Source organism: Amaranthus tricolor, chromosome 10, assembly GCF_026212465.1.
Source record: "Amaranthus tricolor cultivar Red isolate AtriRed21 chromosome 10, ASM2621246v1, whole genome shotgun sequence".
In the NCBI taxonomy this organism is placed as follows: Eukaryota; Viridiplantae; Streptophyta; class Magnoliopsida; order Caryophyllales; family Amaranthaceae; genus Amaranthus; species Amaranthus tricolor.
In genome coordinates, this window is record NC_080056.1 from 5,022,635 (window position 1) to 5,048,907 (window position 26,273).

General features: G+C 32.5%; 3 protein-coding genes across 9 annotated transcripts; 1 reads left to right on the forward strand and 2 right to left on the reverse strand.

Moving 5' to 3' along the window:
- The first annotated feature begins 6,585 nt into the window (after positions 1–6,585).
- On the forward strand, positions 6,586–8,459 carry LOC130825139 (uncharacterized). Its single transcript, XM_057690196.1, has 2 exons — positions 6,586–7,121; positions 7,879–8,459. The coding sequence occupies exons 1-2, from the start codon at positions 6,990–6,992 to the stop codon at positions 8,185–8,187; spliced, it is 441 nt and encodes a 146-aa protein (XP_057546179.1). The 5' UTR covers positions 6,586–6,989; the 3' UTR covers positions 8,188–8,459.
- Positions 8,460–11,656: 3,197 nt separating this feature from the next.
- LOC130825140 (pentatricopeptide repeat-containing protein At1g79540) lies at positions 11,657–19,948 on the reverse strand. 4 transcript variants are annotated; one of them, XM_057690198.1, is made up of 4 exons: positions 17,062–19,948; positions 16,258–16,590; positions 15,034–15,161; positions 11,657–13,513 (listed from the first exon to the last, which is right to left on the reverse strand). In XM_057690198.1, exon 1 carries the CDS (start codon positions 19,513–19,515, stop codon positions 17,125–17,127), a length of 2,391 nt encoding a protein of 796 aa, XP_057546181.1. In that variant the 5' UTR covers positions 19,516–19,948; the 3' UTR covers positions 11,657–13,513; positions 15,034–15,161; positions 16,258–16,590; positions 17,062–17,124. The 4 variants fall into 4 exon arrangements, with proteins under 4 accessions (XP_057546181.1, XP_057546182.1, XP_057546180.1 ...); XM_057690199.1 differs by having other exon boundaries at positions 16,079–16,590; positions 17,049–19,947; XM_057690197.1 differs by having other exon boundaries at positions 11,658–13,513; positions 17,049–19,947.
- Positions 19,949–20,770: 822 nt separating this feature from the next.
- On the reverse strand, positions 20,771–24,727 carry LOC130825142 (E3 ubiquitin-protein ligase AIP2). Of its 4 annotated transcripts, none has more exons than XM_057690203.1 (2): positions 23,493–24,727; positions 20,771–21,321 (listed from the first exon to the last, which is right to left on the reverse strand). In XM_057690203.1, the coding sequence occupies exon 1, from the start codon at positions 24,485–24,487 to the stop codon at positions 23,546–23,548; it is 942 nt and encodes a 313-aa protein (XP_057546186.1). In that variant the 5' UTR covers positions 24,488–24,727; the 3' UTR covers positions 20,771–21,321; positions 23,493–23,545. The 4 variants fall into 4 exon arrangements, with proteins under 4 accessions (XP_057546186.1, XP_057546184.1, XP_057546187.1 ...); XM_057690201.1 differs by having other exon boundaries at positions 20,771–22,878; XM_057690204.1 differs by lacking the exon at positions 20,771–21,321 and adding an exon at positions 21,395–22,803.
- Between the last annotated feature and the right edge of the window lie 1,546 nt (positions 24,728–26,273).

Sequence of the window (26,273 nt, forward strand, 5' to 3'; positions counted from 1 at the left end):
CAATTTCGTGACCACCTCAGGTCATATCAGTCTGCCGCTCCTGGTGAGTTGTATGAGTTATGACCCAAGCCAAGGACCTCCATAGTAATAGCCCTCCTTGTAGACATAGTGGAACAAAGTAGCTTCTCATAGAAGTCTTTGATACCATTACTGCTACTAACAACTCTCTCGTGGGTGTGAAAAATTTTTTAATGTAATCTAGCCCTTCACTTCTTAGTGGAAACCTATAATTCCAAATCAAATAAGCTTGAATACTTTGATCAACTCAGCCAAGATTTTTACCAGCTAAGTTCGCTAACATTGGAGGGTCCAATTGAAGAAAAAGTTTCCCTTCGTTTCCCGTCTACTCTTGTAGTATTGGAGTTGGAAGACAGTCATATGAGGCGCATGATCCTGTTCCAATAATCGGAAGCTGTTGTCCCAAGCTGAAAGTTCTCAGATTCAAAAATAATGCATACCTCGGGACAGAGATGAGATTTTGTGTTGGTACGTTTCAGTCGTTAGTTGAGCTTGTAATTGAGGGTATGTATGAACTTGAAACATGGGTGATTGAAACGGGTGCACTTCCTCGTTTGGAAAAGTTATTCCTCAAGTATCGTATGAAGTTAGAAAGATTACCAGAAGGGATTAGATTCATTACTACTCTCCGACAATTAGAATTGAATTACATGCCAAGAAGTTTCTATGAAAAACTTGTTTATGTGGAAGAATACTACTTAACAAGCGTTGTTGGTAAAATTAAAGGAGAGGATTTCTACCTCATTCAACATGTTCTAACATAAGGTTCCTTAACATTTCAGATTACTGATAAGCCAAAGGTACGTCAGTTTCTTTTACAGTTTTTTACTTTAGTACATAGTAGGATGTGGAAAGTCGGAGGGGCAGCAAGAATCGGACTTTACCCAAGAAAAGTGGTATATGCTTTAACTGATATCATATTCGATTCTCAAACGCTGATGAGAGTCGAAAATGAGTCCCTTATGCAGTTATGTGGCATACTCCTTGTTTTACCAACTCATCTTGTGGCATACTCATTAGTGCTAAGTGCTTACAAAACACTGACATTTGTAGAAAAATATCAGGGGTTCTAAACAAGTAAGAATAACTAAAGGGAGGCTTGATGAAACTTGATGGTTACAAGTTCTTCATAAATAAGGTGAGTATTAATTTGGCACCGTATTAGAAAAAAAAATTGCAAGATCTTTGAAACTTTTATATTTTTTTCCAGAAAACTACATGTAAAACTTCGTTTGTATTTTATCTATGGAATAGTATGAAGGATATTATAGTGTTTCTATCTCAATTTCCAATCCTAATTTGATGTTCTCCTTTCCTCCAAATCAAAAATGATAAATGGTCTCTATGGAGAATGAATTTTGGTTGAAATTGGTTCTAAGTTATTTGTTTAAGCTAGAATTGTTCATGAGTAGGTTATCCACCAAATGCAGCTTATTTGGTTCGAAAATGGATGGCATTGGAAAACATTATTAGAGATTAAGGTTTAGATTGTTGTTGATTATTTTTTATTTGAGATACTTGAAATTATTGTTGAATTTTTTCTTTGGACTATGACTTTGCACCTTTGTTTATATTTCTCGTGTAGATTGTTTGTTGGAGCTTTAGAAATATATATATTTTTTTCCTAGAAGTTTATATTCTAGCTTTAGGAGTTTGACAAAATTTTTCCCGATTGAAAATTAGTGAGTCATAACTCGAAAAGTTAGACCCGTGATTCAAAAATGCCCAAACTCAAAAATTGGAATGGTTAAAATTTTTAAGCATACGAAGATGTTCAATTTGAAGCTTTTTTATATTCCTATCACTATTTTTATTGAAAATAAGTGATCAAATTACAATTCTACATCAATAATGTTAGTCTTTTCATTGTATGTTGTTGTATTCTAATAATCTATCAAAAAACTAGTAGAATAAAAAAAGCTCGTTTACCTGTTGGTCCTGCCAACTAGAAAAGACAAATGAATTGAGTCTACTAAGATGGTGGGGCTTTTGAATTTTTAGGCTTGTAGGTTGGTTTTTGAAGAAAGGTTTGATTCGCTATGTGCCTGCGTACATGAAACTGTTTAAGTCGACAAATATTGAGATCTTTGTGAAATTCATTGCTGGTTGATGGATATTTACTTGAGAAAATGGGTAAAAAAATCAAAAAGTCAAAACTAATCAAACACTAGTCATATTAATTTTTTATTTTTACCGTAAAAGCTAGCTTTTTTGTTGGACCAACCAAAGTATGAATACTTTGATCAACTCTGCCAATATTGATACCAGCTAAGAGTTGGAGTTGGAAGACAGCGGTATGAAAGGCATGATCCTGTTCTAATAATCGGAATAAGAAAACTAAACAAGTGTTGGTACTGATACAATAAAAGGGGAGGATTTCTACATCATTCAACATGTCCTTAACATTAGATTCTTTGGCATTTACAGCAAATAAAAGTTCAGTTTCCTTTAATTAAAACTAGACCAAAGAAACTTCCTACTTAATTAAAGCTAAGTGCTGCTAACAAAGCATCGGTACGTTCAAATAAACATATCAACTGAGCAAGGGTTCTAAAAGTTGAGTCGGCTTTCAGAACAAAGCTTTTCTTCTGCCTTCCAAACAACTCTTCATACGTAGCCCATCAAAACAAACAAGTTAGAGCCTTCGCCCACACATACAAGTGGCCCCCGACTCAAGGCACGTATAAGTTAATACACAAGAACTTATCAAATGGTCATTTGTTTACTAGTAGTTAATATATAGCATGACTTATGTTAGACTTTGAGATTACCACAAGTTTTTTTTTTTTTTTTTTTTTTGAATTGAATTGATTTCGGGACTAATCTTTTAATAAAACAAGACTTTTTTTGAGTATTTCATATTGAAGGCAAATCTACTACTACTACCAAAACCCTAATTTCCATTGCTAACATAAACTACCTATAACTGAAAGTTTAAAACACAAATCTACTACTACCCACAACAAATTTGACAGAAATCATTAAATATAATTCACAACTAAATGTTTGTAACAAGAATTAAAATGGAGAGAATAACTCGCAAAACGATAGGAAAGAGTTGAGGAGGCGTGGCAGTCGCTCCTTTGCTGGGTGAGACTATGCGGGTTGCTGGGTTCCTTCAAGGCGTGGAGTGTTGGTTGGAGGCAGCAATGATGGCGTGAGAGTGGTGGTTGCCGGCAGCAATGATGGCGTGGGAGTGGTGGTTTCCGGCAACAATGATGGCGTGGGAGTGGTGGTGAACCGAGTTTGAGAGAGGGTTGAGAGGGAGAAGTGAAGGCATTTGATTTTTAGGGCTTCGGTTGGGAACTTGGGGTACGGTTTAATACAGTAATTACTAATCACAAAAACCTTCGAGGCACGGTTCATATATGTCAAAATTGAAAAATAAAAATGGTCGATTTTCAGAAATTAAAGAATAAAAATTTAATTTTGAAATTAAAAGTATTAATTTTAATCTTAAAATATCAATTTCAACCTTAAGTAAACCTTATATAGATCAATTAAAATAAAAAATTTCAATTTTGACCTAAAAAATTTCAATTTTGACCTAAAAGTGAATCATTTTGGCGTTAAATTAATCATTTTCTACCTAAATATGGTTCTTTTTTCACAATTTCTAAACATATGTAATAAATTATTCTATGGATAAATTTCAAACAACAAATGAATGGTGAATAACACTATCAATTATAGTGTTAAAACATTACACAGTACAAGTACTCTTATTCGATGCAACAAGATGGCTCTAATGGAACATATATAAGAGTACTTGACTCTTTAATCATCGATCATTAATAGTGGTAATGCACTTGCCCCAACAGTTTATGTTCGTAATGGACTTGAAAATAAAGTTGTAGATGTAGTGTTTGCTTACCTTGGGTGTGAAGGCAGAGGAAGTGTCAATCTCGAGCTATGTTTGCCAATTGATTCAATAAATGCTCTTGAAAACAATCAAGAGTTTATGCCTGCTTTTTAGTTTTTGATCTAAAAAAGATCAATTCAGACCTTAAAATGATTAACTATGATCAGCTATAACTTATAAAAAAAATCAATTTTAACCTTAAAGTTATCAATTATCACCTTAAATAGATCAATTATTGATCTCACATTGAAAAAAAATATAATTAAGTCGTTTGAGCTATCCGTCTCATATTGAAACCGTCCCTTGCAAGAGCGGCTCATTACTAATTAGTAGGATGAATTGGAGGCGGCATGTTTTAGTAAAAAAAAAATTTTTAAAAAAAAAAAAAAAAAAAAAGAAAACTCATCAAATTTGTAGTTTGTTTATTAGTAGTTTATATATGGCATGACTTATGTTAGACTTTAAGATTAGCATACATTTATTTATATTGCATTTTAAAAGTAGTCGTGTTATGTATTCAATTTTTTTAGTATTTTCATCATTTGTCTATGAAGGCATTTTTTATAAACTTATCTAGAGGTTGTTGATAGCATATTTGCTATTGTATCATATATATTTTTATTTTTATTGATCAAGGGGTTAATATCTCAATATACATTTAATTTAATTAGAAATATATTGCAAATAAACATAATAATTAACAAATTACAAGATACAAATTTGTAATTTGTTGTATGAGTGGGAATGGACTCTTTATTTGTAAGATCACCAAGTTAAATAACACTTTGAAGATTTGATTGCAACAATGATGTCACTTGAAAACTTAATCACTAGTTATAACGTTATTATTGTGGTATTTCTTCCACAACGTTACTTGAAAATGTATAATGAAATTCAAAATGAAATACAAATGACTACACTATCTTAATACAAAGTGTGTACATTAAATAAGAGTTCAAGAAGATTTTAAAACCAGAAACAAGACGCAAAGAGTTTATAAAATTATTTGCATGTTTACATCATTACGTGGGAAAGAAAGAACAGGAATATAGGAATTCTTAAGAATGAATAATACAGAATGTCATATCCCTTGTTCTCTTCATGCAACTTCCAATAAATGATATAACTATGAGAATTCATAAACATACACGACTGTACAGGGGTGTTCGGACGAGCACATATAATGCTCGAACGAGAAAATGCCAAAACACTTTCTAGTAGCATTATGTCTCAAAAATTGTATTTTACTAGAACGAGCAACAATGTGCTCAAACGAGCCACAGCCTGCTCGAATGAGCAAAGCTCCTTATGAGCTTCGGTTTGTTTTGTTTGTTACGTATTTACTACATATGTTTCAAATCACTTTGGACTTTAAGTAATAATACTTATTTGTCCCACTATAAACATAGTGTATGAGAAATGTCCTAATTCGCTCTAAATGTCCAACAATCCTCCCACTATAACCATCGTTTTGGTTTGGCAACATCTATCATCGATGTAGTGTAAAAACTGTTTTTTTTTTTTTTTGCTATTTGATCTCCAATAAAAAGTAGAATTCACATATGTTGAATGTCACTTGAGAGCTATTTTAGTAAAGATAAATTAACTTAAATAGTAAACTGTAAACATAGGAGATAAAAACAAAATTTAAAAAACTTCTTTGAGTGGCCTTTTATATTGCTCTGAAGTTTGTTTTACCTTATTTTTCTACCAATAACCAATCAAAATTAATATTCTATCAAAAATTAAGTATAGAAATTTATAAAGGTCTCAAGAGTTTATATAAGATCTTAAGAAGATTGTATGCAATTACTACATTTGAAGAAAGACTATTCAATAAGTAGCAATAATTAGGTACTATTATAAATTATAGCATAGTGGGACCAAGATGATGAATTTTGAGTTTTTGACACCACAATTTGTTGATATAAAGAAAAGAAAGATAAAAATAAAATTCAAGACTTATGACTTAAGAGGCATGAAGGATATACACATCCACCCACAACCAAGAATTTATAACAAAAACAAGATAAGAAGCCTATCTACTATCTACAATCAACTATCTAGTATCTTGAAAAGATGAGATATAACATGGGTATCAACCTTTGCCGGCTACTTATCACTATCTATCTCCAACTAGATAATCCCAACTTGAATCCCATATCATTCTTGTTATTTGTTCTTTCTTGTTTGTGGGGTAACTTTAGATTTCTCAATATTAGACCTGACTTATCTGAATTTAAGTATAATCTACTCTAAATTTAAATAAATTTTACTTCAAATCAAGCTGAAGTGGCATAAAAGTATTAGTAGTCCACATAAAAGATCAAAAACTACTCGATTTGAATATATTATATCTAAAACCCGATCAAACCTTTTTTATGTGGGGTATTTTCTGAGTTATTTAAATTAGATCTCACTAATTTGAATCTAAATATAACCTAATTCGACTTTAAAATAAACTTTGCTTCAACTCAAACAGAATTGGCATATTAGTTTAGTAAACCAAAAATTAAATACTACTCGATCTGAATATGCATAGGCGGATTCAATACATAGTTCAGGTAAGCAAGTGACAACACTTAAAAATTGTTAAAAATCTAATAATACTAAACTAAATTGTAAAAAGAACTTAATTGAATTGGTTGAATAAATTTTTTATTTGTATATATATTTTTAAGTCATTAGCCACATCACTTATTTATTTTTCTAGATCCGCCCCTGTGAATATGGGATAGTAGTATATGAAACTCAACCGAACACTCGCATATACAAAATCCAGCTAACTTCCTTTTTTAGCCTCTTCATAGACAGATAGTCCAACTCCCTCTTGTTTATGGGTGACCCTACCTTCCCAACCTCATGTGCTCCAACTCACATGACCCCCCATTCCCTCTCCTTTCTTTTCCAGTTTTCCATTCTTATTTAAGCTTCCTAGCTCTTTCATTCCCCTTTCCATTAAGTTATGTACTTAAAATCAGTGTTTCTTCTTAGCTTTTCTTAGTTGTAATTTTCTTCCTTGTTTGGTTTCCAGTTTCCACTATATTCTGCCTAACAACAACCTACAAGTTTAAGCTCTTTTCTTTTGTGGTAAGTTTGATTACCAAACATGGCTATAGAATTAGCCTTAGAAGATGATCTTTTCTTTGCTGATTTAAATAGACAAATCTCTCTCTTGATTGATGAGGATGATGATGATTATAATTACCCAGTTTCCCATTTTCCTTCCATTTCCCCTCAGGTATGGACTTATACTGATTTTCTTTTTCTTTTTTTTTTTTTTTGCTTTAATATACACTATTTTGATATTCTCACTATAAGCTGTCATTTTTTCTAATTTGGAATATACTGTGATAAATATTAAAGGAAAATTTTGATATAATAAATATACTAATTTTTAAATATTTTAATATAATATAAAATGACTTATATTGCATCTATATTTTTTGTTTTTAATTTAAAGGGCTCTTATGTGAAGAGCCCAAAGAACTCTTGTATAAGGAGGTGTAATAGAGTATCAACGTATTTTAACTGTTCAACTGTAAATTAAATTTTTAGTTGAATTGACTTCTCGACTAATCTTTAAATAAAACCACACTTATTTGAGTGCTATGTACTGAGGGCGCAAATATAAAATACTAGTATAAGGTCAATCGAATATACATCTCTGCATGTGTACAGATAGAATTCGATTGTTATCTTTTTTATGTCATAGGTTATAGTACAATTTAACATTACCGTTGTAAATCAAATTAACTAAAATATGTCCTAAGCATGTCCGTGCCTAAATTCTTTTCTGACTTTCTTAATTGATCAGAGTATATGTTAAATGTTGACTCAGATCAGGAACAATCATCCATAAAGAGGCTCTAATCAATCGTTTAAGCTAATAATTAAAAGCTCGAAATATGTTTCTATTAAAAAATTTAATTTCAACATTTTCTTAATTATATCCTAAACCTAATCTATCTGTTTGTTAAACCCATATCAATGAGCAGGGTTTTGCAGGAACAAGAAGAGTTCATCATCCACCAATAATGGGATCACAATACAATTTGTACCAAGAAAGTTCTAGAAGACCATCAGAAATAATTAGCAAAGGAACTGGTGTTTTTATTCCACAATCATCACAACCAAGAAGAAAATATAAGCAAGGAAAGCGTTCTACACATTATTACCCTGCCAAATCCAACAATAAGCAACTTAATTATACCAATAATGGAAAGACAAATGCCAATATTGATCATACTAATCTTTCTCCTTTTTACACTAATACTACAATTAATAGGTTTGAATTAACCAATTAATTGTGATTTTATTTTTTATCATTAGATTATGCTAATTTATGTTGGTAATTAAGAATAATTATTATTAAGTAGAGATTTGTATTGTATAATTAATTATAAAGCATTCTTTATAGATGATGTATGTAGATGGGCAAGATAAGTGTTCCTAACTTGTTTTAAAGATAAGGTTTGCAATAAAATGATTGTTTAATTTTTAATTAGTAGCAATTTGATGGAATTTTGTAACATTTGTGATAAGGATAAGGAAGTTTTAAGCAAAGATTGATACTAAATGGCGTAGATTTAAGTTTGTTAGTAATATCTCTTGACAAACTAATTTAATAAAATACATTTCAATACATTACCTTTTGAACATGTGGTATTAATTGATAATGAAATATTGTGAAAAAAAAATTTATAATTAATTTTTCATTACATGGGAATAACATGATATATATCATAAAAATGTACACTATAAATTATTATCATTATAACTAATTAGTATCGTTAATCAAACAAGCCGTTAATGTATAAGAGCTTTTTCTAATTATATTATCACCTTGTTTCTCTTGATCGAAAGGTGAATAACTTATATTTTTAAGGTGACAAATATTTACCTATGACCAATTACAGATAATCGTACAGCATAATGAATGGAATAATATATAGTACTATAATTGGTATAAAAAAGGCATGGACACAACAGTTGTAAAAGTAGATAATAAAAACCCCACAAATTTTAATCCAAGACCAGAAAGATGAACATCGCGATCGGTGTTTTTTTGCTCGATTTTGAGATCACTAATGAGTATGTGTACATATATTCTACTTTTAACGTTATTTTCAAATAACCATAAAATAACAAAATATAAAATATTAAAATAAATAAAATAAAAAGAAGAAAAAATAAAATTCTTAAAAGCCCTCTTATAAAAGAGATACATAAAAGTAATTTTCTATTTTCTTAAGTAACCGTTATTTACCAATATTAACTCGACTACTTTATACTCCTATGACAAAGTTTATCTCATTTAAATGAAAAATTCTTGTAAAAATTTAGTTAAACGAGCCCGGGCAAAGGATGAAATAATAATGTTGGATTTGCACTTCTCCAATCCATCGATCAAATTAAGTAAAAGTTTTTATAAAAATTTAGTCCATATTAGTTTAATGTGTAATAATATAATAATAATAAATATTTTTTTAATAATTTTACGTATTAATTAAAAATATTTACTAAAGTTAAAACGATACACTAAAATAAAAGTATGACGGTTCATATAAAACTTTCTCACAAATCAATGAAAGATCCTTCAAAAGATATGGACAGGCAAAGATGCTATTCGATCGCTTTATTCGATCATGTTCACAAATCACAAGTGTTGTCAGAAATCTCATAGGTTCTTTAATATTCCTAAGTTTGTTAATTAATGGGATCTTCTTCCTTTAAGACCACATATTGAAATATGGAAAAAGTTTTATTTACCAACCGGCTAAACTATCCACCTAGAATTATACTTCCTCCGAATCAATTTAGTTGTCCCATTTGTTTGGGCACGGTTATTAAGAATGGTGTGGGGTCCGTTAAAAAGGGTAAGTAGTGAAGGGTAGTTGGGTAAGTAAGGTATATGGGGGTATATTCGTAATTACGTGTGTGAACTAAGGGTATTTAGGTAAAAAAAATTGACAAAAATAAAAATGGGACAACTAAAAAGACTTTGCCAAATAAGGAAATAGAACAACTAAATTGGTTCCGATGGAGTATTAAGGATAAAGAAATTACATGTATTTTTTATTCCTCAACAATATATTAAAAACATACTTCACCCGTTCAATTTACTAGAAATATTAGAAATACTTGCACTATTTATTTATCTTTCTTAATTTGCGATTAATTTGTAATTTATAAGTTAAAACATAGTCAAGTGAGATTTTTTTTGATTCATCTCAATGCGAAGATTATTAATATCAAATTTTTATATTTTTTATTATACATAATTATAGATATTAAGGATAGACTTAGTGCATTGTACTGCGTAAAAAAGCAAACGTTGCAAGTATTTTAGAACGGAGGAAGTATTTAATTATTTATCAAATAAATCATTAATTGACACCTCACACAGGTAAACTACCCAGTGGATTGATATAGCTAAGATCTTGAAATCTAGGATTGCGAGTATGTTCAAATAACAAATATATGTTACAATACATTTTCTTGATTACATTATTTTTTTTCACAATTTTTCAAAGTGCAATTTGAGTCGAAGTATTTATAAATACTTTGTTTTAATAAAAATTTAGGATAAATTGTTAATAATAAACCGACATATGCTTGATACGCTGAAAATATATCCACTTATTATTTATTTTTAAATAGACTCACATAAAAAGTATATTTGCTAAACATAAACAAACCTATTATTTATAACAATCTTCAAAACTTCTTTGTAATTCAAAAATTAGAAATAAACAATAATTAAGTTTATTTTCAGCAATTATACCGAATAGGTGGTTTATTTAAAAATAAACAATAGTTGGATTTATTTTCAGTGAATAGAGAAAAATTAACTTATTTTTTACAATTTCTCCAAAAAAATTATAATATCTCTTTGAACATTCCAAACTTAACCAATTAAAATATTTTTTTGTCTATTGAAATTTACAATATTAGTAAAGTGAGCGTTTTAAACATAAATAGCAAATCCAAAAAAACCAAGAGAATAGAATAGAAAAACACACCAGAAAAAAGCTTACAATATTCAACTTAAAGATTTAAGCGTATAGAAGTATATGTAGGGATTTTCCCGCATCATATGCTTACACGAATGGATTAAGTTAAGTTGAAATTCCAAATAACTTCTCTACTATTTTGTAGCCTTGAAATGAGTCAAATGACCTTTTGGAAGGATAAAAATCCTAATATTATACTACCTTTCTTTTTAAATGTTTTTTCCTTTAAATATTTTATTTTGAAGCGAGAAATTTGATTAAAATTTTTAAGACATATATAGATGATAAAATATATCCATGTGATATCTTGTTAAATTCGTCTTAATGTATACTTTTTTATTATATATTTTTTGTAATTTTTTATGATGCGTATTTAGAGATATTTAAGCTCAAAATTTACTTTAAAAACTGTGTAAAAAGTAAATAGGAAGAACATTTGTAAACGATGGGATTATGTTATGATATTCATAAGCTCGAATATAATATTCACTTTTTAAGCATTGAACATTAATAAGACCAAATAAAAGGTGTATCATGTTTATAAATTCTAAGTATCTTAATTGCGTCTACTATTTGTTTTTTTTGTAAATCTATAATTAATTATCTAAACTGATAACATTTAAAATCTTTCTAATAAAAAATTCGAGTAAAATATATAATAGAGTAAAAAGATTTGAATACGAGAATATCTGCACAAAAAAAATTATGAACGATGTCATTATTTTAGAAAAAAATTTATATTATTACTTAATTATTATTTTTTATTACATGATAAAATAGAAAAAAATAATTATATTCGTCAAAAGTATACTTGCTTATCTAACAGAAACAAGACCTAAAATAATTATTTTTCATAAAATAAAATCATTGTTTGTTCGTGGAAGAAAAGGGCCCATCTATATATAGAAAGCTTAAAGGTGTGGAGGTGGTCAGGTCAAATATATATTCCAAGTAAAATCCAGCCATACAATGAGGTTGAGGAGTTAAAAAGCTGGCTATGAGCTGCAAATATAGCAATAAACTTCCAGTACACTCCCATCATAGTATCACTACCAGCCCCAAATCACTTCACTGTCAATGAGTTGTTGCTGGGCCCACTGCTCACCTTCTTTCAGTGAGACAAATGGAAAACAGGACAAACGCGAGCGCTTCTGAATAAATCACGGCTTCAGACCACAGCATTGAGCTGACAGCTTCTCACAAAATCGGGTGGCTAATAATCGCTGTCTGTATAGTTGTAATTTGAGACATTCCGAGTCCCCAACATTAAACTCCATTTCAGTTCTCTTATGCTACGCTGCAGTTTCATGGTTTGTTGAGTGAGCTCTCAGTAGGTCCATCGGTCACTGCAACTCTTTTTCAGGCTGTCGACAGGGGTCTTGCTTTGCCCAAAATGAACAGAGGTGGTGGTTGCAGGCTGTATAAACCCGGAAGGGAGTCATCTTGCTTTCAGTATGATATTACGTGTTGTGGGTATTCCGCTCAATGAATCCATGAACCCATTTCCTGGGGTGCCCATTACATAAAACAACTCATGTATATTTCTTAAGGGTTGATTCGCATTTTGGATCGGCCATCTTACGGGTGATAGGCTATGCTTCAGAACAAGTTGGTATCCTGGTCCCTGGAGTCTGAAAATCTCCTTCCAGAAAAGCTCATTGAAATCTCTATCGGACAGAAGGAAGACTGAAACAGAAACGGCAGCCACGCATTGGTTGTTTCCTCCCTATCCAAAAGTTTCAACCTATTTTAATTCCAACCCCTTCTTTCCACAAAGTATGAATCACGGCCTTAAATGAAGTTAATATTCAGCCTAATGAAGGATTTCCTTGCAATACTACCTTGTTTTTTCTCGATGGAACTTCATTGTTTAAAACTACCAACTGGAGGTTACTGGGCCTTTTTTACAAGCCAATCGATCCTGAGGATCACAACGGAAATGCCTACTAATGAGAGTAAGATCTCTCTGATTTCGGCCTCTGGAAGGTAGAGAAGAACCTCCTTACATTCACCTTGCCCCTTCATGAACTGCCTGTGCTGAGTCAACCCAAATCGCTTAGTATTTTGTGACGCACGGCTAGTTTTACCACAACCGCCTTGAGGTAAAATTGTGGGTGGTTCCATTTCCATCTCCACCCCTTCGTCCTTCGCTTCCTCTGCTATCACCTCAAATTCAAGTTCTCAATCATCATCTTGGGCTATCATGATAATTAGCTCTCGCTTTTTCTTATAGTGGCGACTTAAAATCCACTTATCATCGCAGCAGATACAGAGGCCTTATGGATCGCTTGATTTGCATCTTCTTATCTCATAATCGCCTTATAACTCTCATGGTAACATAGAAGGTGAATAATAAGTTGTGTTGGTGGGAATTGGGTGAATTAGCTTTATTTGTGGCAGAGAAAGTAAGGTTTATGGGATTGTATGGGGGTACGTCATAGGGTGACTGGTGGTGATTTTTGAGTTTGGCCAATTTAAGGATTGCACCCTTGCGCATTGCCGACCTATATTGAACTTTGGATACCCTATAGCTTTCCAAGCATATTTCCAACTAAGCCTCAGCAGATCCATAGCTAGTCCTTAAGTGGATGGCCCAATGGTACTTCCTGCTTTATCTCTAGCAAAAGACACAAAATTATATTTTCTAGGTCAGCAAAGAAGAAACATGATAGACAAGCATGAGCTTTTGATAAGCAACAAAGCAAAATCGTGAAAAAATCATGTACAATATGCAACATATAAAATAGAATACTTCATTAAATTTATGCTATGTTTGAATGAAGGGAAATGGAGGGAAAGGAAGGAAAGGAAAATGGAGTGAAATGGAGTGATATCATTTCCTTCATTTGGATACCCAAAAGGGAAGGGGGAATGAGAAATGGAGGGAAGGGAATTGGAAGGAATAATTTTTTTTTCACTGTTTGTAAGCAAATCGTTCCAACATTGTAAAGATTTGGAACGAATACACATCAATCTTCCCTCCCCTTCTTTTCCCCGCTTATATGACAAAGAATCGAGTATAATATGGAAATAAATAAATATTTCTTTCAATTCTTCTTTTCCTCAACCCCATAGCTTATATGACAAGGCATGAAATAACTCTAAGCAAGGCCCGTAGAGGTAAATTTCTCCACTGTCAAATAATAAAATTTTCTCTGGTTTTGTGAAAAAAAATGCTTGGAGGTAACTCAAGATGAAACTTACTACGCTTTAAATGACAAATGCCCTAATTCAGGCATGTTCCATAAAGGAAACAGCAATCAACTTGTAGTAATCTATGCTCAAGAACATGATCAAGGATGAACATAGCAACAAACCTAAATTAGATACTCTTACAAGGGCATCAGTTGAGAAATTCAAAACCGGAATGACGCTAAGTTAGCAACTCAAATCAGCTTCATTATATTAAGAAGTTCAGCAATCTGAAATTATTAATGACTACTATCATCAATGCAATATGCAATGCAGAAAGCCCATATGAATATATAGCAACAAGGAAAATAAGCATCTCAAGTCTCAACCAAGGAGGGAAAATATTAGGGAAAAGCTTCCTCATAGGCCATAAGTATGCAATAAAAATCAAAAGAAACTATCTTACAGATTTCTACTTTATCCTGTTGCAGACAAAGTAGCGTCAAAAACAAAATTGAAGAAAAAAACTCAAAATCCTCCAAGTAACAAGTACCTACCTCTTTGTTATTACAAGGGTAAGGTTGCATACATCGTAATCCCCCAAACCCGCATAGGTGAAAGCCACTTGACACGGTTGCATGTTGTTCTATCCTAACAATGTGAAACCACTTCCTCCCAGCTTCTATATGTTTTTCTCGTTAAATAAATAAAAAGTATTCATCTACCCACAATTGATCAGCAATCATACCATCACTTGAACACAATATTTTTGATAAAATGTTACCCATTGAACAATTAATCCAGACATGACGAATAATACCCCACATTCAGAACCCATTAAATATTAAAAAAAAAAAAATCAAATCCGCCGCACCCATAAAAATAAAAAAAATGCAATAGTTGATATCCCTCCCAACAAAATGAGCATAAACTTTATAATTTATAAATAAACACTTAAGTCATCAACATATCAGTTCAATGTTAGCATAAGAGTCGAACACCAACCTTGATGAGAGTCTTGAATGTAAAACCTTTGGGGAAATGATTAAACAAACTGAACTTAGACTTGGAAGATAGGAGTATTATTTTCCTCCTAAGCTTAATGACGCTCCTTTCCAGAGGAAATCATTGTACTGCAAAATAAAACAGAAAATCAGAACTAAAATGACAAACACAAGTCCTGAATTTTCAAAAAAATAACAATGAATTCAGAAAACTCATTTTTAATTTTTCAAGATTTGAAATAACATTCACTCTCCAATAACAATTAAGTTCAGATTCAACTCTCAGTTTTGATGCTTCAACACTACGATTTTAATTGAAATTGCATGCGATACCACATACGAAGACAACTCAAATACTTCCTTCAAATTAACAAACACAAACAGACAAAAAAACTCACACTTTGAAGCAAACAAAGAGTAGTTCGTCATGGAAATATGTTCATGACTTACGATCATATCTCATGCAGTTTAGGAGTGGCTTGGCAACAACCATTTCACAGGAAGAAGTATAAGCAGTACACAAAACATTAACCACCCAGTTTGTGTCTGTATGATGTATTCCCCTCAATCCTCCCAAGTCCCAACCCAACTTGATCAGCAGTGCAAAACCACCTCGAGTAATCATGGTTGGTTATATTTTTTCTTTGTGTCAATTAGTACTACAAACTGAATCCCCAAAACAATTAATTTATAGCATGTCTACATCATTGATCTGTGAGCGATAAATTCAAACACTAACCACTTAGCTAAAGATTTAGAGTAGCTGTGAAGTATCCCATTGAGGCACTACAATTTTCAGCCCACTGTCATTTTTTTCACTCAATGAAACCAAAACAGTCCAATAAAAAAGAGATACAACATGGAACAAACAGAAGTAAGCAAGGTTCTCTCCTTAGGGTAATTTTCACAAACTTCAACACATTCCTAATTATTTCTAATTCAATTAATACAGCTAAGAAGATGCTACTAAATCCAGGAGTGAAAGAGAGAAATTTCAAAGTATACAAATGAGCGATTTCATCAACATAACGAACAAAAAAACTAACCTGATATTTCACGTAGCAGACAAGATAATTCAGCAAAGTTTAGCACACGCAGCAACCATAGATATGCAGGAGAAAAAAAAGAAAAGAGAAACAAGCCAATGCTCAAAAAACAACAAATCCTATAAAAATTTTCAAGAAGGCCTGCTCTATATAATCTGTAAAAAGGAAGTCGAGCAAACCTCAATAGGGAAAAGGAGCCAAAGAAACAGAGAACGAAAAGGCACCCAAATGGAGTGAATACGTCTGAAGGTATTCATACCCAGAAGCAAAGCATAGTGCAAAAATATTATTTAGGTCGTGCTTGCAAAACGGAAAAACGGCTATCCCTGTATATGCGAATATTTTGTTGTTGTCTTGATCTATATTTCGGTCGTGGTAAGCTCAAAAATATTTACAATACAGTCACAATATGACGCTGCGACTGATATTTTGCACTATGGGGCAAAGCGAATCAAAGTAAAAAACCACACCACTGTAGCCGGCGCATAGAGAACAACCTCCAATGACATTATCTGAAAAAGAAGCAAAACAAACAAGATATTCAACACCAGACCAGTAACAGTAGAGTAAGACAAAGGAACAAGAAAAATTGTATTAATTAATCAAGACAAAGTCCAAGGAAGAGTTCAAAATCAGAAATTAATGCAAATGCAAAGCCATGTATCACAAAGGGCAAAGGACATCAAGAAAATTTTCCCAAATCTAGAAAGATAACCTTCCTGACACAAACATACACAAAAGCCATGTCCCCAACAAAGTCATAAACAGAAAAATAAACATTTACACACGAAATTATGCCACAAAAAGACTTAAATATGCAGCAAAACACAGTTAAAGGCCGGTAATTCAGGATCAATATTCCTTTCACCCTCCAAGTAAAGTTTCACTTTTTATATATTCGAGATTAGTACATCTAAGAATGTAACAAAGAAATGTTTCAGGAATTGAGCACAAATAAATATAGCCTTACCAAGAGATGTTACCAATTCATATAACAAAGCTTTTGTAGCGAATACAGCATTCAGGTGAACCAAAGGCAAACAGGATTAGCCGGCCATCATTGACTCCCGCTTGTGTGCATGATGTTGCCAAAGCGATTTTGTTTTTTGGTTAAGATGAATTTTAAGGTTATAACCCACAGCTTCCATTTTTTCCAGTACATTGAAAGCAAGCTTCACGTAAGCCTCAGAACTCAAGAGAGCGCAAAGTAACTTATTGCAAACTGGTGGCAATAGCATAATCTCTCTATCGAGTGTGTAGAGAAAAACATCCACGGCAACATTCAGCTTTGATTCTGAGCAAAGAAGCTGTATTAGCTTCGCGAAAGCTGCTGGAGTTAAACTGATGTTAAAATCCTGAAGAACATTAAAAATATTCAAAGCTTCATCCACTCTTCCAGCTTGACATAGCCCAATTAGCCATATTGTATATGGTCCCATATCAAAGTTGTTCAAGTCAATGTCCATTTTCAGCAAACCTCGGACAGCTTCCTCCAAATTTCCTTTCTCAATAAATTCCTCAATTGATTTTAGCCCTTCATCATTCGGATTTTCTAAGCTCCTAAGATAATCTATCCAGAAGTTAAAGGACATTGAAACCTTTCCTCTACGGCATAACCAAGTCAATATTGACATGTAGACATTAGAGTTGGGCGAACACCCATGCTTCATCATATCCTTTAACAAGCCTATTGCTTCATCATCTCTTCGGACTCTAAAAAACCCATCAATAAGAGTTCCATAGGTTACACAATCAGGTGATTGTCCCTTGAGTTGTAATTCTTTAAAGAGCTTAAGAGCACCATTTATGTTCCCAATCTTGCACATGCCATTTATTAGGATATTATAGGTTGTAGTATCAGGTAAAATCCCATCATCAGCTAGTTTTTCTAAAATCCTGTAGGCCTTAAGATACATACCTAAATCACACAATCGTTCAATCATATTTTGAAGGCTACCTTTATCCATAGCACGATCAATTCCTTGTGAAAGACGAAGAAACAAAGAAGGATTTCTACCTATTTCCATCTTATAGAACAAGAAACGTGCTTCCTCAAGTTTTCCAGCCTTGCATAACCCATCAATGAGTGCATTGAAAGTCACAACCGAAGGAAAACATCCAACTTTCTCCATCTCTTCAAAAAGTTTCTTAGCCTCACCTACCATCCCGTTTTTGCACGCACCACATATGAGGATGGTATACGTGCAGGTATCAGGAAAGCAATTGTTCTCTGAGATCTCAAGCTTAAGTGATAGTGCCTCCTCCAAGAGACCCAAATCACAAAATCCTTTTATTAATGCATTATAACATTGAGTATCTGGAACCATACCTCTATCAGTCATCTCTATGAAAAATTTCCAAGCATCCTTAACCTTTCCTGCCTCTGAATAACCTCGAATCATAATAGTGTATAATACAAGATCAGGAGTTATATTACTCTCACAAAGTTTATCGTACCACATTTTAGCTTCCTCAAATCTCCCAACTCTAAACAAACCATCAATTAGACAACTATAACTATTGATCCCTAGACTATAACCTTGATTCTGAAAATGCTTTATAGTCACAATTGCTTCATCAATCCTACCTGCCTTGCAAATACCATGAATCATAGCATTGCAAGTAATTGAATCAGGAATACACCCACTACTAGTCATTTTATTCAACAAAACTTGTGCATCATAAATCCTATTAGCTTGACACAAACCCGACAATAAAATGGTATATGTTATGACATTAGGATACACCCCACCCTGAGTCATTTCTTTTAAAAGAGTAAGGGCATCCTGTACCTTGCCACTTTTACACAAACAATCAATCAAAATGCTATAAGTAGCTATATTCGGACTACAATTTAACTTCAGCATTTGATTATACACAGACATGGCCAACAAAAGCACCTGTTTTTCTACCATAATATACAAAATTGTATTGTAAGTATAAACATCAGGTTTACAATTGAAATCCTTTATCTTACCGAAGATTTCAACCGCCTTTTCTGCATTTCCAGCCTTCCAAGAAGTGGAAATCAACACGAAAAAGACTTCAGATGGGATTTCATCCCCATTATTCCTGAGCTCCTCAAGAACTTCCCAACAAAGATCAAATCCATTCGAATCATCTAGAATCATGTCACCAACTAAACCATTGAACTCCCAAGCGTTAAGAAACCTGTGCTTCATTGCCCAGATGTAAAATCGAAAACCCATTTGAAAATTTGGAGGTTTCATCATAAATGAAGAAGCTGTATGGCGATTTATCATGTGGGTGACTGAATCAAGAGCATATATGGATTTAGAATTCTCAAGAATGGAAATAACTTGGGTCAATGGGTCGGGTTTTTGAGTGGTTAATTGGGTTTTTGGCAAATTGCAGAGAGAACGAAAGGGTAGATGTTGATGTAGAATGGATCGTTGTATCAATTTAGTTACTATCATATTCGCCACAATGAAGAATAAAATTAGGGTTTGTGGGGTTTTAGGCTTAAACAAAAAGAGGGATATTTGAAGAATGCAATTGTTGCATCAATGAAAAACACTAAACTCCAATAGTCAAATACTACAATTCATCAATTTCAAAATGTGTTCAGTGAGATTTTGTGCTTTGTTGCTTGATAAAGCAGATAATCAGACTCAGAGCATCAATGCCCCAGCCCCCAATCAAACCAGATTCCCAATATGCAGCCGGAAACATTATTCATAACAAAACTACAAACAGCCTCAAACTTTATTACTTTTTCAAATTACAATGGCAATCTTTATATTTGCAAATTATTGCTTTCAAAAATCGAAACACATAACTGACTTTGATCGGAAATGGAGTTAAAATTTACATTTGACAAAATGGCTTTAATTGGAAATGGAGATAGAATTTATGTTCGACTTAAGTGACATTTGAGTGACCAAGTATTAATTTTACATTATTTTCTTGGTAATAGTATTTAACTTTATTTTAATCTCATTTACAAATTATTTTTTTTTTTAATCTTATATATTCATTTCATTATCCAAGTTGTCATTTGTTCATCGTAAAAAAACTCCAAATTAAATAGAACGAAGGAATACTAAGTTGAATAAAATGATGAGGTTGTAATTCTAACTAGTAGGGTTAGGTTGATTCTACCCATATATTGGGTTTTAATCTCTTTCTTAGTGAGAGTTTGGGATAATAAATTTTAATCACTAATTGATTTGTTGGTAGAGATTAACACGATAATGCAGTAGACAATAAAATTGCAATTATTATCAACTCCATCAAATTTAATTCTATCTCAAGACTACAACCGATCGAAAGACCCCCTTATAAAAGGCTGTATCAAACAGCGATGTAGAAGAAGATATTTAGAATTGTCAGATCTCATACATAACGACCGTAGTTTTGTTAATTTTAAATTATTTTTGGTTAAAATTATTATGTATTTGCTATTTTTTATTTTTGATGCAGATATCGTATGACTCTTTATAAGTGATAAGGTATTATTTAAAAAAAAATAGTAGGGTGGTAACCTCAATGGTGTTATGCTATCCAATCACCATTTTCCAATACGAATTTGTTTTTGAAATAACACGAATATTTATTATGTATATTGTATATAACATATAACCTAAACAAATCACGACAATGACAATCTTGACCTCAACGCTCGATGAGTAGAGATTTGCACACATAAGCGAATAAAGCTCCAAAAAAGAGTGAACTTGAAAACAGTTATATTACACATATTTATATATACAACAAAGATTTGATTGCTAAGGCTTAAACTTCTACATCTTCAACTAAATATAACAAAAAAATATGTATACAATGTCAGACCAATTAGCAATTAAGGCTTAAAGTATGGGTGATCGATGCTTAAGTCAAAGGAGAAGGATGAGGGCTTGACGATAATGCGAAATGTGTCCACAGTCATACGAAGAGGAAAGTGCATTTGATATCCACGAGAGGAGCAAGTAGCAATGGTGGTGCATTAGCGTATGGGTACGTTGTGCCTAACGTGCATCCACACGAGGCAATTTCGATGTGCACACCAGGGATGAGCGTGGATGTCCACTAGTAGTAGCAGAAGTCGGCATTACATCCTCCAGCACGTAAGACCTACCAATCAAGTTAAAGCTATCGAGCACGGAGCAAATCGACATTCTCGACAACTCTTGAACAACTAGAAAGTATCATAAACCTTGAACGATCACACACCATTTTCAAGTCATGTGGAAACCTTCACTGAAGATCACCGTAGCTTATGCCTACATACATATAAAAAGAGAAATGTCAAGATCACATCTGCAAAACAATACAAGATCGTGAGCCAAACATAAATTGTAAATCATATCCGATTAATATTAATTGCGTACATGCGATGTATGTTTTGATAGCAACACAGTATTCTCCCACTTTTAGAAACTTCAAGCTGCTATACGAGATCAATAAACACATATTTTGATGTGGAGCTTTTCATCTACTATAGTTTCATGGAAGTATATTTTGCAATATGACTTCAAACTACAAGTATTAGGTAAGAACTATAACATTACTCTTAATATATGTGTCACTAAGTGAAATCAAATGGTTTTATGCCTTGTAATTGAATTAAACATGTATTGTTGTGTATTAGCATGCTTGTTCTTGTAAAAATTAGAAAATACTACTACATCATGAAGAAATTGTTAATTTTTCTAGAAAAGCTCTTATAGGAAATAGTAGCAATTTCATTAAGACGAATAACAGGCTAAGTATGTTGTTAAGTCACACCAACATAGCATTACGTCAAAAAAGTATTCAATGTATTCCTCCTATCATTCACCGGATGCTTGTCGGCCTTCTTTGCATCCGTTAGAAGATAATTTTTTCATGCTCTCAATCTCCATTACATTGGTTTCAATCAAATTTTCTGTCTTTCTCCTCTCAACTTCAATGTCAGCATACATATTAACGTTTTTAATAGTTACACTTCTCCTGTTAATACGAGAGCTTTTTAAGATATATATAACTATTAAAAAAACTGAAAAATCACTTGGATTCATAATATACATTTTAAATTCTCGATTACAAAATTGAATTTCGATTTTCACTTTTTCGTTTATTCTCCCGTTGTTGCCTAATGAACTTGGGAGCACAAAGTAATAATCCAATAAACATCAAAATAACAAATTAAAATCCATTCTAGAGGAAGAAGCTAAGGCATCGGAATTTGGAACAAACTTGGCAATGTGAGCATCCAAATTCACTAGATGGATCTTAGAAGGCATGGCCTTCTCCTTCCACCTCTAAGAGCTCCATATTCACATTCAAATCCCCTCTTTGAACTGCATCATAATACCTAATCCAACAACCTCTCATATCATCTGTACCAGCGACAGGTTGACAACCAAGGCTTGTCAAGCGAAGAACTCCTGCACCCATTAGATTGATTGGTCATTGTGCAATCTCGATCACCAGAAGGCATGTCTAAACAAAGTCCCACATCGTGTAAGCTGAGAATCAAAATCTGCTAGAATCTTAATGCTAGAATTCAAGTTTTCGAGTCAGTACTAGTCCTCATGGCGTTGTCCCATCCAATGTCAGACCTAAGGACACCCAAAAGTCCTCATAGGCAGCTGAAAAAGGGTGCTCAAGTGTAAGCCTATACTTCACCGGAACCATGGAGACATTGATGGAAGAAAACCAAGATCGGCAATTGGTGAGTTTAAGTACATACAACCTAAATGAGAGGTTCATCAAATCCATCCCTATACAAAACACCGATTTCAGGGTCTTCAAAAGGCTCAAGTGTAAGCCTATACTCAACCGAAACCATGGAGACACTAATGGAAGAAAACCAAGATAAACAATTTGTAAGTTTAAGTAGATAGAACACCTAATTGAGAGGTCCATCAAATCAATCCCTATATAAAATACCAATTTCAGGGTTTTCAAAAGGATGAGGGACTTTGGGGTAAAGGCATGAATTATCCTTCCTTGGCCTCTATCAAACAGTAGCAGGCGCTGGAGGAGATTAGCCATGGCTATGAGGTAGTTCCTTTAGCCTCACATCCCAAAAAGATAATATCTTAATTCTAACAGCATCAAGTCCTCTACATAAACCAAACAGATCAACCCAAAAAATAGTCTTTAACAAAGAGTATATTTTAATGGTTCCAATCAAACAGTAGTAATCCAGAACTACTAAGATTATTTCCATTAATCAACTACTAAAATTATGAATATATTCTTTGTTAATACATAACATACATTGAGGAACAAATAAGATATAAATATCAATGAAGAATACCCCAGTATATATATAAATCAAAGTAAAATATTAAGTATATATAAATTGTAGCATATAAGATAATACAATTAGAGGCTAGACCCATCAATCCACATTGTAAATGCAATACAAACAACTGTTTAATTGACATAATGAGAGAAGTTGCACCTGAATCAAACCAAAACCAAGTTTATGAGATTGATCCCAGGAAGAGCAGCAAATCAAATATACATAAATTCGCCGCCACGAACAGCATTAGCAGCACCTCTCCGTTCTTCTTCAAGCTCCTTTTCTCTTTCCTTCCAACTCTCATACTTATGATCATCAGTAGGCAATTCATGTCTACAAATCGGACAAGAATTATGTTCATCTAACCATGGTTTCAAACACAAAGGATGAAACAAATGTTTACAAGGCATTTCTTGCATTTCATCTCCTAATCCTAATTTCTCCTTACAGATACAACATTCTGCTTCATCTTTAAGCTTTGTTTCATCTTCGACTATAATCACAGGCAATTTCTCTACAACTTCTTTACTAGCCGGCGGTGCAACTCTTCTTCCTCCCTCTCCTCCTTCCTCCATTGCTGGAAGAAACTCTTCCAGATTCTCTAAACTCTCAACTAACCCCCTCATTAAACTACCCAAATTCTCATCGTTGTTTTCCAGATTGGTATTGTTCTCGGATTGAGAAGCGAGTGCAGTCATCAATAGATTTTGCTGGATCAACCAATTTGGTTGAGGAGGTTCTTGATCAACAGTAAGATGACCTTCAAAGAGGTACCCACCATTATTATTGGAATTGGAATTAGAATTTGAAGTAGTATCATCATCTTGTTGTTGATTTAGGGTTTGACGAATGTTGGAAATGCAGGATTTGAGATGGGTTTTCTCTGAGGAGTCTGAAGTTAGATTTTCAGCGATTGAGAGGAGTTCGACCCCGGCTAAAAGGTAACCAGGGAAAGTGTAGCGAGTGCGGAGAACGGTGGCGACGCGTGAAACGACGTCGTAGAAGAGTTTACGGATTGGAGGAGAGGAAGAAGGGTAGGATTGAACTAGAAGAGATTTGATTGACGAAACTGCTGATTGGAAAGTTTGTTTTTTATTGAGTTGGTTTCTAAGGAGTTGTAATTGGTGGGTAAGTTGCTCATCTGAAAGAGACATGATTATTGAAATTGGTAATTGAGGATGAACCCTAAAATTGAATGAATTGGGGATGAATTATGAGAATTCTAGCATTTGGAAATTAAGAATGCGTTGTGTTTGGAAGAAGCACTGAAAAATCTTGAATTGAAATGAAGTAAGAAGGGGATTTGGAGATGATGAGGGGAGGTGATCAAGATTTTATAATGGCATTGGAGCTCTCCTCTATTTCTTGGCCAAGGGGACACAGAAAGGAACTCTTTTTTTTTTTCTTTTTTTTTTTTTGTTATTTCTTCGTTCGGTCTTTTTAGGAATTACTGTCCATAGAGATTACAACAATAGTACTATTTGATACAAAATTTAAAAAATTAAATAAATTAATAGAAATATTTTTTTAAAAAAATAATAACAATGTAAAATAAGGAACTAAAATATAAAGCAAATTCTTAATTGAGACCGTCTTTATAAGAGATGCGTCTCAAATGGGCGGGCTCATTATTACTTAAAAAAAACAACTATTAAAAATATGTGCGTTGCGTAATCCTATTTGGAGTTAGTGTTTTAACCTAATAAAGTTGGAATTATAATCTACTAGAGTTGGTACTATAACCTATTAAAGTTGGTATCTCCAAATAGGTTATAATACAAACTTTAATAGGTTATAATACCAACTTCAAATACCAACTTTAATAGGTTATAATACCAATTTTAATAGGTTATAACACCAACTTTAATAGGTTATAACACCAACTCCAAATAGGGTGAAAAGCCCACGTCAGTTTTTAGGTTTTTTTTAATTATTGAACCCGGGCCTAAAGAGTCATCTCTTATGAAGACCATCTCTCAGGAGAGTCGCTTCAATTTTCAAGAGGTAGAAAAAGTACTAATTTAGTAATTTTTGTTCAAAATTAATGCTCAATTATATCTAAATTTTCATTTTATAATCTACAGTCCACACCTGATGGAGATTTTATATAGCTTATATGAAGAAATTAAAGCTTCATTAAGTTTTGTTTTTTTTTTTTTTTTTTTTTGAAATGAGGATCATTAAGTTTAGATTGGTTAACAAATTTAATTTTAAAAAAGGTTGATAATCATGGAGTGAATAACATAAGATAATTCAAGTAAGAGTTGATTTGAAGAATTTATCTCTCACATATATCTTATTTAAGAAATATTATGTTTAGATAAAGTTTAATAATGTAATCGCATAAAATCTAATTGATTCAAATATATTTGTTTAGATAAATTATAGAAGTACTAATGCGGAAACCCGTGCAATGCACGAGTTTTTTCGATCGACACATATAAATATATGATATGAGAAAAATAAAGTTAGAGATATTATGCAGTAGAAACATTCAATTTTAACAGGTATAATATATGTATAAATTATCTCTATATTTTTGAAAATTATCAACAATATATTATGCCTTAATTAATTCTCTAATTACTCAACTATAAATAAATGTTAGTCAAAAGATACTTTAATGGTAGAGATATTGGTCAAGATCAAAGTCTATATCATTTTTATTTAGCCAATAAATAAGTTCAATTTGACAAACTCTCTTTAGTTATGACATTTGAAGTGATATGATGGAAACAATATATTATGCAACATATTATATTCTCTAATTAACTCAATTTAACTATAAATAAATGTTAGTCTAAAATGCTTTGATGGGAGAAATATTGGTTAAGATTAATGTCATGTCATTTTCATTAGCTAATAAATGAGTTTTATTTAACAAACTCTCTTTAGTTGTAACACTTATAATTTATCAAGTTTTTTAGTATAATTATGATT